Below are 13,290 nucleotides of genomic sequence, written 5' to 3' on the forward strand. Positions count from 1 at the left end.
AAACATCCTGCCACTGAAACAATCAAATGCCATCTCATCTCCCAAAGAGGCCTTTTACAAGATGAGAGTAGGACAGCAGAGACACCAATAGATGCGTACCCCTGCACTGGGGTGGTGGTGAGGTCCAGATGTAGCGACTACACCCAGGTACATTTTTTTTTTCTCTGTGTGAAGGGGTTTTATTTGCGTGCCTTGGGTGTGAGCGCAGGACTTTGGCAGCGCCTAAATTTCTCCCTGAGAAACGGAGAAGCAAAACAAACAGAGCAGTCTGCATTCAGGTCGAAGCTGAACCGCAGAACCACAGTCTGGCCTGCGGTTCACAACATACTGTTCCAGCACTGACTTCACCTAAAACAAACACTCTCAAGACACGTCCACCTCAGCCAGAGGGAGAGGAATCTGAGAAAAAGTTTAGATTTGAACTCCATTAACAAATCCCCTCTCTCACATAGCTCCTTCTACTACTTCTCCGACCGATGTTTTCACCAAGTGCTGGGCAAACGCAAGTATTTTCACTCGCTTGTCATTTGTGTAGGAGTTGTGCCCTTTGACGGCATGCTCAGACTGAGTCCAAGGTTTGTGAGCGTGCAGAGTTGGGTGGGAAACAGGGTTAAAAGGCCAAAGATCGCTTTGTTATAAAAGAGTCGCCCAATCAATGGCTTCCTTTTACTGCAAATCAATTTAAGTGATTATCTGCTCTTCCAATAACAACTTTCTTCCCCCTCTGCTCACCTCAGATGCCCCTCCTTTCTTCTTCCTTTATTTGTTCTGCTGGTTGGAATCTACCATTTATGTCCTGCAATTCAACCTGACCTCCAGGCAACCCCTTGCATGGCTGCCTAAGCCATTAAGGTAGCTGTGACTGTGGGTTATTAGTGTGATAAAAGTTTACTGTCCCTCCAGCCACTCTGCACGGCTGCTGTTTAACGCCTCTGAGGAACAAGTCTATGGGACCTTTCACACAGCAAATTGGCCGTGAGGGCATTTGGTCAGTAGGCCAGTGCACAAAATACACTTAAGAGTGAAATCTTTAAAGTTATACAGGCGAAACATGCAGCCAGGGGAATAAAGGGCGACAAACAAAATGTAAGAAGCACTGAGCAAACCAGCCTGCATCCAAGTCAGGATGATGAATCAAACTAGAGCATCCCCTGTGCGTTGGCTTTGTGGAAATATGTAGACAAGAGGGCTTAGGGGGGTGGTGGTTGTCTGTGCTATGTTTTTTCCTGTGCGGCAGAAGTTGTGGGCAGCCAAGCTAACTGCAGCCTCAGCACTTCTCTCCATATTCTCCTGTTTCAAGCCAAGAGAGAGAACAAAGGCAGAGAGCTAAGCTGCTGCAGAGGTAATGAGGACAGAGGCATGCAGCACAGGAGTGTGTGCCCTCAATAACGAGTGCTGCTGCAGTCTATGATAGTGTCCTGTTGGACAGCAGGAATAAAAATCCATGCAGCTGCTGCTAGCAGCCACTCTGCCTGTAGTCTACCCACAGACTGTAACTGACTGACTGAATGCAGCCCACCCCTTTTTACACTGCAGCTCTGTCTACCACAAAATGGAAACCACAGTGTGACTGGAATTTGCTTGGAGACACATTAAGATCCATGTAGTGAGACAGTAAAACTCCATTAAAACTGTTTATTCCATTGAGATCCTTTAGTTATAAATTATCCAGGAGTGGCAAAATGTTTTAACTGTTTAAGTCATCGCTAGCAGAACAGTGGTTTCATTACATGACTGATGTAAAAGCTGGTAGATGGCTTGAAAGAAATATATTTCAGTAAGACAGGAAAACACCATAAAAACTAGTCAACGTGACGGGAGAATTAATTCATACAAAGCGGATACTAACAATGTGCTGTCAGGAAATCATCTAAAATGTGTCCGTTTTCACAAATGGGACGAGCTCAGATTCCCGAGAATGACAAACACTGTGAGCTGTGGTGTGAAGTATTTGAGGAAGAATGGCACAGCGGGGCGCCGAATTGAGGAAATCCACATTATTGCTAAAGGAGAATCCCAATTAAACTTGAGGACACACCCTTTATTCAGAGCATCTGCCAAGAGTCTATACCCGTCTCTCCAGCTCACCAGTTGGATTCAATAACGTGATTAAGAGGTGGAAAAGCGTGTGAAGGGAGGAATTTTACAGCAAAAATAAAACTTGGAACAGCGGTACAGAAACTCCAAAAGGAGAAACATGTCTTTCCGGAGTTGGTATTCATTAAGTACTTAATATTCTTCTGTAAGCCCAAACAATGCTTAGCCGATTTTTTCCTGTTTCGAAGCGCTATGAATGACATGTTCAGCTCCGCTTTGCTCCTCCATTTCATTACAGAAAATATCTAAAACCATGCATTAGAGAAAAACATGTAAACATGCTACACGTTTAAAAAAGTAACTAATTATAGTATCTAGCGGGTAAATATATGTATTCTAACATTATTTACCCCAAATGTCTTTAATTTTGAAGTCGAAGGCATTCCACAGAGAGGCTTTTTTGGCGGCTCTTGGCTGTAAAGCTGTGTCAGTGCTGGTCCATGCCAGCCCCACCCCATTAAGGCCGAACCCTGCACATCATGTGTTTCCACTTTACCGATAGGGTGGAAATGACCTCAACGCAGTAAAAGATGACAGGGGTGCTAGCGCTGTTCACCAGATGTGTGCAGAAAAAGAGAGAGAGAAAGAGGAGGAGGAGGAAGGGGAGAAAAAAACATTCGCCTGAAGAATTTACTGCAAACCCCTGAGGAACCCTGTGATTGAGGGTTCAAGTCGAGCTCCAGAGGTTCCTGGTGTATCTCAGCGGCACTCAGGGAGCACATACCCTCCTGGCCTGGCCAGACACACAACTGCACGTGCACACCCATGCATGCATGTACGCATACATCCCAAAACTGTCATTCCACTGCACCTGCTAGCAACACAAAAGCCACTTCCTCCCACTGTGTCCGGCCAAGCCCCTTTATCCCATTTAGTACAGCCTGCACCACAACAAAGGCAGAGAAATTAGGGAGCTGTGTTGATGATAGGGCGACTAATCTCTTTGGAGGGACTCATTATATCAGCAGCCTGTACAGTTCGGCAGCTGAAAGGGGTGAATTAAATATGGTCATGCAGAAATAGGCGTCTTTGTGAAGATGAGTGCACCAACAATGCCCTGCTATTACCTCTGGAATAATTCATACATTCCATATGGGACAGATGCCCTGAGCAGACTGTCATGTTTTCATTTGATTTAACACATTCAGTTGATACAAGGTCACAAGTGAATTGATTATCTCCAAAATGTTTTGTGTTATATTTTCTAGTTCAAAAACTCTCATGTGATATTCACTTTTCCATTCTCATGAGTAAAGGGCCTCATCGGATCATAACAGGTCACATGACCTTACGCTAAAACACATACTCCTGTGCAGCAGATTAAGGCTGTTGGCGCCGAAAGCAGAGGTCATTACTTAGTTTTTGATGATAATCTGAAAAGCAGCTTTTTAAGATGATGTGTGTATTAGTGCTTCTCTTGACGTCTGCCATACACTGCTTAAGACACAAGGCTTATAACAGTCCCCTCATTATAGGATAAAGGGTGCGCCTGCTCTATTTCAGGCCATGGCCGTCTGTGTCTGTGCTCGTCGACGGACTGGAAATAAAGCCAGACGCTTGTCAACGCCACAAGACAAGAGAGGCAGGCAGCCCTGCTGGGCAGCCGGCGCAGCGAGCACAGTGCGGGGCAACCCTGCAACTATTAGACACCTGCAAAAAGTGGGAGCGAGGGGGGTGAGGGAAGAGGTGCCCTCAGTATGTGAGCAACTGTGGCCAATCTGTACGCCTGTCTTTGTAAATGTAAAGCCTGCTACACTGATGCAGGGAGAAAGAGCCGAAAGTGAGAGCGAGGTGGGGCAGGCGGCTAACGCTTCGAAAAACAAAAGCGGGATGCATTTGCAGGGATACAGTACACTGTGCTTTTTCGACGAGGTAATAAACAAAACTAACAAGGTCAAAGAGGGAAAACGGTCCACCTGACCAGATGACGCTGTGCAAAAGGTGACCATGACGGATCCTGGGGTGACTGTAATACTGAATAAATAACTTTCCCCCCCTCGCTGCAACAGAGTCTGCTAGGACAGCTGTGCTGAATTCATTTGATACGGGTGCCTGCTGACAATGCTGCATTGCTCCGTCTCTGCAAGAAAGCGTGTTGAGCTGAAGAGCATGTTGGTCTGAAGAGCACACGGGGCCTTACACCTTTCCACTAACACTGAATGATTGTTCTGCTATAGAACCCAGTGCCAAAATAAACCATGTTTGGCGGGTTACCTCAGAGAGTGCTACAGTATATGTGGACGTGCACACAGTTCTCGAAATACTGGATCAAATTTTGAGGTGCAATGTCCTGGAGGCACAGCAGATACATGACATGACAGGCATCTGTAATGGCACACAGCAAGTCAGGAGAGAGACGAAAATGTGGATCCATTCGTTCATTACGTGGCCTCTTGAAATGAGGAGGAGATGGTTATGAGGTCATCCTAACAAAAATTCGCACTACCTCTCCATTTCTTTCTATATTCTAGATCTATCTATCTATCTATCTATCTATCTATCTATCTATCTATCTAGATGGCAAGATTTCATCTCTTCAAAACGAGACAAGTAGCTCTCACACCCCTGTACAGTGATACATGTGCGGCGTATGTAGGCCAGTCTGAATACAGACTGATACAGCATGTGCTCACTACAGTGGAGGTGGAGATCTAAGTATAATGCAGTGTGAGGGGGAGTGCAGTAGGAGATCTCAGTGGAGGAGAGCCTGTGTCTGTATGTGTGTGTGTGTGTGTGCGTGTGTGCATGTGTGTATGTGTGTGTGTGTGTGTCCTACAGGGTCGAGGAGGTGTCAAATGGAGGAGGTGAGCGATGGTGGCGGGGCAGAGGAGGTGTCAGACAAGGAGGTCTTAGTGATGGAGAGAGGAGCTTTATACAGTGTTGACCTGTGGGAGAAGTGCGTGTGATGCAGAGTGGAGGAGGTGGAGTTGGAGAAAGGAAAGCAGGAGGAGGAGGAGGAGGAGGAGGAGGAGGAGGAGAGACTCATCGAGTCACAGCGTGGAGGTCAAAATGAAAGAGGATGGGCAATGAATGGAGGAGGGTGAGGTCTCTGTACTCTAAGAGGTCTATGCACTGTGAGGTCTGTGTGTACATATATGTGTGTCTGTGTATGCGTGTGTTCTGGCGCGCTTCTTTGAGCCCACCAGCCAGAGAGCACGAAGTTCTTATTTAGCACAGGAAGAGCAGCTCTGCTTAGCAACCACAGCCGCCCTCCAATCACAAGCGCACGGAGCAGACTCCAACTGAGGACGAGTCCTTTCTGAGAGTGCGTGGAGTCTGACAGGGGCCTCTAAATGTTGAGGTACACGCCTTCCCACACGCACAAAACACGTCTTTAATGCAAACTATTTCGACAGAATTGATCTTTTATGTCACCGGCAGACGAAGACAAAAGTAGATTCCCTGTGTCTCCTCCGCTTCGCCGTCTCAGCAGAGAATTCAAAAGTTAATCTAAACCATCCTAATCCAAAATATTAATTATGCATATCCCAAAGAGCAAGGCAGCCGTGTAAATCCCTAAAACATTCATTCTCCCTTTTTTTTCACCCCCGCGGCAGCCACACACAGCACTGTGAAGCAACTTGGCACCGTACCAGTTGCAAGTGAACCAATAGCGGCCCCGATTGTGATCTGCTAGCCATCAAAACAGGAGGCACGAACAAGATTTGGACCAAATGCTGTCTGAACACTGAGCAGTCTGTTTGGTTTAGCTGCGTGAGCTAATCCTTATGATAGCTTTGGAGGTGGTCGGTGGGCGGATTGTAGGCGAGAGCAGCATGCCGATTTGTCATATGGCACCAGCAGGGCCTACTTCTGCTCTGGCTGGAGCTCCATTAGCACATCTCCAATGTGGTCTAACAGTCATGTAGCTTAGAGCTGCAGGTCATTAAGGAGAGACAGAGAGGATTTTTAAGGGAATAAATATTGCAATCCTGCTCATGTCTCAGGCCTGTAAAGTCCCAAAAGAAAAGCACTTGAATTGGTTTGTGCATTTACATTGTTAGCTTCTCCATGTAACATACTCTCTGCAGTATATGTAATTCATGCTCTAATTACAAAATTCCAGAGGGACTAGTTATAAATTGTGAGGATGCTTTGAGTGGGCCAGAGAAGGAGGAGAGAGTCCATGGCTGACATTCAGTCTGTCTGAGTCTATCTGTGTTCCTGAAGACGCTGTCCAGAGAAGATGACGGTTTTGATGTGCGCTGTGGTCTCTGCATTCCAGGGGTAATGTAGGATTATCAGAGTTTAACCCGCTCCCCCCGACTGCAGCAGCTTATAGCTCAGCCAGCAGCAGATGCAGACTCCAGGATTTCCTGTCTCTGCACCAGATGGGCCTGACTCTTAATCACAGAGCTGGAAATCAGGAGGTGATCGAGGAGGAATTGATGATGATTGTGGAATGACACTAACCCAATACGGGCATCTGTTCTGCCACAGACTGACTGACTGACTGGCTTGTTGACTGCAGTCACAGTCAGTCCTCATCTCCTCCCTCGTCTCATCATCACTGATCAACACTAATCATCCTCCTCCCTCACTCCACTAGTTATACAAGAAGTATTTCACACATTAGCACTGTGCTTTGTCATCGGGCTTTAAAGAGGAATGAAGCAAAACATGGTCCATATAAGATCATCAGAAACAGAGCCTTGATATGCAGTGTAATGACATGACTGATATTACAAAACATGAGACTAGATACTGTGTAAATGAGAAGAAATGTGTTTCCTCTTTAATTGCCTCTAAAAACTCACTTCAGGAGCAGCTCTCTTATAATCTAATTTAACTTGTTAACATGAAAGCATGTATATATGTACAACATATAAATAATATAGGGTGTATACATATATGTACATGTGTGCCTTTATATGTGCATTTTATATTTGCATATCTCAAAACATCAACAATTCAGTTTACCAAAGGAATGTAGTTAAGTATAATTTAGAGGTAGTTGTACTTGAGTATACTATTTTTTACTTCACTGTAATTACTTGACTACAGATTTTAACGTACAAAACACATGATAATTTCAATGATATGATGCACTATTAAATATTACAACATAATGTACAGTATCTCCTGGAATGTATTACAGAACATTAAAAAACTAAAATATCTGATTCATATGGTTTTAAATCCATATTGGATGACCTAGAGACAGAATTGTGGGGGTGTCGTTGCTTAAACTGATATTGTTTCATGGCAGGTACCGCACTTTTATTTTTTGGATTGTTATGTGTGTAATACTGTCTATTTTGTTGTTGTTGTTTTTTACATGTTTTAATTTACTTGTTCATAGTTGGGTCTTCTGTCTGTCTTGGTCAGTAATCCATTGAAGGAAAAATCTCTATGGGACTTTCTTAGTTATATAAAGGTGAAATTATATTAAAATAATACAGTATAAGAAATATAATAACAACAGGGAGCATTTTCCGGCATCGGGAGTTATTTGCTTTTTACTTTAGGTACATTTTGATGTAAGTACTTTTACTGGATTTTGCACACACAAGTTACTTGTAATCGAGTATTTTTACATTGTAGTTTTGCTGCTTTTACTTGTAATCGAGTATTTTTACATTGTAGTTTTGCTGCTTTGACTTAAAGGATCTGAAAACTTCATCTTTATGTGGAAATTTGGGCAAAAATATTGTGATAAAATATTTTAAATCATTTTCACAATAATAAAAATAATGTTTTCCAATACTGGTATATAGCACTTCAAAGAATCAGAATCACATACAAAATAATCCACTTGATTGGTTGAACAATAATTTTGTTAGATTTTAATTTGATTATCAGAATTGTTAATTAACAACAGATGTTTGGGGAAGAATGTCACGATAAGATCCATTAAAGATGATTCTGCTGAAAGTCGATAAACAGAAATACTGTATTATTGCCCAGCCTTATCTCCACCAGACATGCAGACACCACTACATAACCAGGAAACCAGTGACATGGCAAATTCACAAGTGTGGCTTTCCCACCCTGAAAGAGGCTGGAGGTTACAGACCTATCCACACAGCACCTAAAGAAACAAGGCACTAACAAAGAGAAATGGCTGCACTTCAGAGCCTCTGAAAGGCCGGCCCTCAAACAAAGGAGGCGGCAGGTCTTTAGCACACATCACCCATGACAGAACCCCAGCTGACACTCTTTTAACATGGGGTCACCGCTGCAAGAATGAAGGCCACAACCCCTGGGAACTCCTGACACCCCTTTGCCTTGACACACCGTCCCTGCTTTGGCCAAAACAGTCCTTCCAGCAATCACTGCAAAGACTGGTCTTCGAGGGGGTGGGGAGGGAGTCAGGCTGGTCAGTGAGGAGTTAGACACTGAGGGAGGGATGGGGGTCAGGCGACTGCTCTCAAAAGACTTATCTTTCCAACAGAAGGATAATTAGGAGAAGGCAAATTAAACTCAACGAACAAACGTGAATTTGCCTGAAGAGTTGAATTAAAAAAACAAAACAAAAATTCTAAATCTGAATCAAACGTGTCTGGATGTGTATCTGGATGATGGGGGGTGGGTTTGGGTCTTAGCTGACTGGGTCAACACTGGGCAGACAGGCCCATCAAGGACCAAAGCGATGAACCATGTCAGCTTTCAGGGCTTCCCAGAGGTCAGCAGACAGATGGGAATGGAAATGAGCCGGCAGAGAGCTCATTTTAATCTGGCCCCGCACAGCTGATCCAGTCATTACACTCGCCTGTTTACATGCAAACACACTCACACAACCTACATAAAGACACCCACATACAAGTCCACATAAACACACAGTTACCTGATAGAGGAATGAGTATTTTTCATTCATTCATTCACTTCCAATATCAACTAATAACTCAAAACACACAAGCCTTGGCCCTTTGACACACACCTTATTGGTTTGCTCCAGGTTTGAGGCTAATTTCATCGAGTGAGGAGAACAATGGAATGAGAAATGGCATACATTGGCCTCAGTTGAATGGATTTAATATCCATTCCATTAAGGAGGGTCCACACAGTTCTCCAGAACCCCCGTTTACTCTCCACTCAGTCATATGATTGATCATATTGCGTTCACTTCTTAGGGATTTTTTTTTTTTTTTTTACACTTAATGCTCAGAAGTATTTAACTTTGGAGGTAAAGAGGTTTTTTCTCAGTACCAATCCTCTTACTTGAAGATTTTCATGCTAATCAGAAAAGTTAACATTTGAATTATTACACGCAACGTTCAACACAATGATACAAGTCATTTGAATTGGACTCTAAATTCAAATTTCCCGACATTTTTTTTTGCCATGTGTCAGCAAAATAATCATCCGGGATCTGAATTGAAGAAATGGTGTTTTAGTGGACGCTGCAGTCGAAGGTAATGTTTGTCATCCACCCACTATATGTCCCTCCGTCCTTTATCAGACAGCCATCTGGCCAGTGGACTGGACACAAGGGCACGTGATTGGATGGTGTGAAAAGGATGGGGGAAGGCTGGGTCAGTGTCTTTGGGGAAAGGTCAGGGGTTAGAGCCCTTTGACAACACATGTCAAGGCCTGGCTCGCACACACTCTGCATCTTCTGAATGAGAGAGTCTGCAGCCACCTCTCAGCCCTCATCTGCACATTAGGCAAAGAGCTAAATGACCGAATGCTGGATTTAATACAAAACAGACACAATGGTTCACTGCTATCAATCCCTCCTCTTATCTGTGCTTCTGCTATTGTGAGGAGGCTGCTTCAAACATAACCGGTTGTGTTTTACTTTCTACATTCACCCCTCACTACAAATGTGGAATAACCCTGAATCACACTTTAATCTCTCCAGCAACTTCAAAACTATTCCACAAAAAATATATGCTTCATCAGCAATTATCTTCTCCAGCAGTGTCTTCCAGCAGCGCTGTATCTGCACCAACCACCTCATACAGTAGATCAGGTGGGAGTCTAGACAGATGATACAGGCAGAGGAGGTAACCTTCGAGGCTCTCTCTTATTAATAAAACACTCTGACATCAGAGGGAGGCTGAGGCAGGCCGATAACATTGAGTTTTTGTTTCATGGGTAAGCCGAGCCAAGCGCGGTCTGCGAGCCCCCGTCCGGCCTTTCAGCAGCTTGGCCTGTCAGGCTGATGTATGGGAGAGCGCTGGTGTGCAGCTCCCCGAGGACCAGGCCTGTCTGCTAACTGGGACACGAATGACAGTGAACCACAGCAAACACGCACTGCCCCCTCTGCCACGCTGCCTCCATGATGCTCAGCCCCTGAGTATATCACACACACTGAAAGACTGTCAGCGCGGGACTCACCATTTTGAAGAAAATATATAACTCACAGGTGACACATCAAGACCTGCTGACTGCAGTTAGGAAGAAATTAGCCACAGGTGCAAGACTTCTTCTTTTTTTTTTCTTTATCTTTTTTTTTTGCAAAGACAGATATTTCTTGACTGTCCAAAATTTATGCCAAGAAGTCTGTGTCCAATTTGTGGGAAAACATGACATAAATCAACTGCGGATGCCTGTGTGCTGCATTCAGCACCATAACTTGAATATTTCTAAATTGGGAACCAAAACACAAAAGATGCAATCAACGCAATCTCGTCATTTCTCCCATCGCTGATAACCTTCCTCCTGTCGTTATTTCAGACATGTTTCTATAACCCAACTGTGTGTGTGTGTGTGTGTGTGTGTTTTAAAGAGAGTACTGAGGTTTCCCTGTGAGACATCTCCTGGCTCCTGCTCAGACTGGAGCAGCACCATGGTGATGCATACAGAGATGTCCACTCATTAGCAGAGTCCCACACAACAGCTGCTCTGTGACGAAGGAACAGCCACCTCGTCTCCTGGCCCTTTGTCCATACTAAACATCTCTGACCCACGCAAGGAGCCTGGACAGCAACACACACACCCACACCCATCTCATCTTATCCTGACAAACCACAACCCCTCTCTCTCTCTCACACACACACACACACACACACATTTCCATATCCCAAACCTCATTAAACTCTTCTCCCCTTCCCCACCTCATAGCACCATAATAGGCTCCCCTTCCCCCCCCTTCTCCCCTCTCACACTAATAAAATATATCATTGGTACTCCATTTATCATAATGCAGATGCCCTTGGGTAACCCTGGGAGTTTTTTTTTAAAGGATGGGAGGGATGCTCAGGGGGTGTCAGCTGATGGTTGGAGCCTTCACTGTCACCTCTTTCAGACGTATACGAGGTGAGCGAAGCTTTATATGATGTGTTTCACAGGACAGGAGTAGAGGGGACAGACACAGAAAGATGTGATGTGTAGTTTGAATTATAACTCTGTTGGGTGTGGGTGGGGGCCCAATAAGACTGGAAACACTTGGAAAAGACAGAAACAATCAATCAGAGAAGACAGTGGCAGGCCCAATAATAAGGAAGCCTCCTTAAAATTAATGTTAATGAATGCAGGTGCTGTAGAAGGCCTGAGGCTGTTGAAATATCCACAGATACAAACAAAACACAGACAATAAGTGATGGATACTAACAAGGTGACTTACTCTGCACGATATACTGGACCTCTTGCCCGTCAGATCATATTTTCCTTTTAACTCTTTAAGCAGCTGCCCCAGGTGACTCTTCTCCTCTTTTCCGGTGTAGTCCGGGTCTAAGAGCACATAAGCCCGCCAGTTGGCCGAGTCGAATCCCCAGTGGACAGTCCGGTTCTCGAGTCTCTTGTGGCTGTGGACCACAAACTTATGAGGTGGGAACATGAGCCTGCAGTCCATGCACTGGATGCAGGCGGCACTCGGACCGGCATACAGTTCCGGGACAAACAAACCTTTACACCGACCGAAACATTCATGATAGACTTTGAAGCTTTTCTCGGTTCGCTCCAACTCCAGGGAGCCTAACTCCTTGTTGCAGTGAGGAGGATAAGTACCGCCGTAGATCAGAGCGTTGCAGAGGCGCTCAGCATCCGTTTGAGTGATCAGCCCGCAGGACGGAGCCGAGAAGGGCAGGATACCCACCACCTTGAGGATCTCCAGCTGGTCCGCCGTGCACCTTGAGCAGTAGATGTGCAGGTCATCGCACACCGAGTTGATCTGCTGGAGGGAAAAATCTCTTAGGACGCTGTTGAGGATCTGCGGCAGGCAGAGACGCTTCTCACCGCCTACCACGAAGCAGGAGATGGGCTCCCGCTCCAGAACCGTCTCGCACCTCTCCGTGGAGCGGTCGGACGGGATGAAAAGTGGACCGGACATCACCGGAGGTGTCTGAGCCGGCAGGGTGAGCATCATCTCCGCGGATTTTCCATCTTTACAGAAGAGTGTGTCCTGGTGCCACCGAGCGGAGAACGCCGCCGGTCCGCCGAGAGAGCGCATGGAACTCAGATGAAACTGCTTCAGAGTTTGCTGAAGTCCGGGATGTGGCTGAAAGCTCGTGCCCTCCATGTTGTTGCCGCCTAGAAAAGAGATTTCAAAACTCAAAATGAAAGCTGAAATTGACTTATCGGATCGGGCGTCCTCAGCATCCGGCTACACGCTCAATAACGCGCATTTCCATGTCACCGGAGAAGCTTCCCAGCGCGTCCATTCAGAAAACTGAAGGCTGCTGAATTCACAGGGGCTGTTCCTGTAAGCAGACGCAATTAAAGTCGACAACTCCTTGACTCAAAACTCGTATTATCCAACGCACAATCACCGGGTACTGTATTTCTTTGCGCTCCTGCGGTTTTACGCACTCCTAATGTGCGCTCGAAATATGCCTCGTCTGCTCAGTCTGGCGTACTCTCAGTCTGTCTCCCCACTCACTCAATGTGTGAGTCTCTCTCTCTCTCTCTCTCTCTCTCTCTCTCTCTCTCGCCCTCTCTGTTTGTTTGTGTCTGGTTCAGTCATTGAATCCCAGCCAGGAATGTGACTGACTCCCCGGGCTGGCTCTTCCCGCAGCCAGCTGTTCCTCCCTCTGCTACATGGCAGCTGCACATTTAAAAAGGAAAAAAGAAAAAAAAATCCCTCTGAACTGAGCGAAGGGTGGAGCTTAGGAAAATATAGTTGATATTGGAAATATAAAAATAAACGTTCGTACTTCAGATGTGTTGCTTTGTGATTTGCTTTCTTTGGAAACTGTTCTGAACATTCGTACATTTAAAATTAGATGATTTACAATATGTTAAATATTTCTACTGAAGGTCAACCTGACACAGAAGAATGGTAGAAGGTGTACATTATGGAAACCAAGT

General features: G+C 45.2%; 1 protein-coding gene across 2 annotated transcripts in view; it reads right to left on the minus strand.

Annotated features, from left to right (window-relative positions):
• skib (v-ski avian sarcoma viral oncogene homolog b) overlaps positions 1-13,030 on the minus strand; it is a 31,203-nt gene extending 18,173 nt beyond the window's left edge. Inside the window, exon 1 of one of the 2 annotated variants that reach the window (XM_019262967.2) lies at positions 11,609-13,030. In XM_019262967.2, the coding sequence (XP_019118512.1) occupies positions 11,609-12,502 (894 nt within the window). In that variant the 5' untranslated portion in view covers positions 12,503-13,030. The remainder of the gene's footprint in view (positions 1-11,608) is intronic. The other variant, XM_019262966.2, reaches the window with a different exon arrangement.
• Positions 13,031-13,290: the final 260 nt, after the last annotated feature.

The sequence above is a fragment of the Larimichthys crocea genome, chromosome VI, assembly GCF_000972845.2.
Source record: "Larimichthys crocea isolate SSNF chromosome VI, L_crocea_2.0, whole genome shotgun sequence".
Classification (NCBI taxonomy): domain Eukaryota; kingdom Metazoa; phylum Chordata; class Actinopteri; family Sciaenidae; genus Larimichthys; species Larimichthys crocea.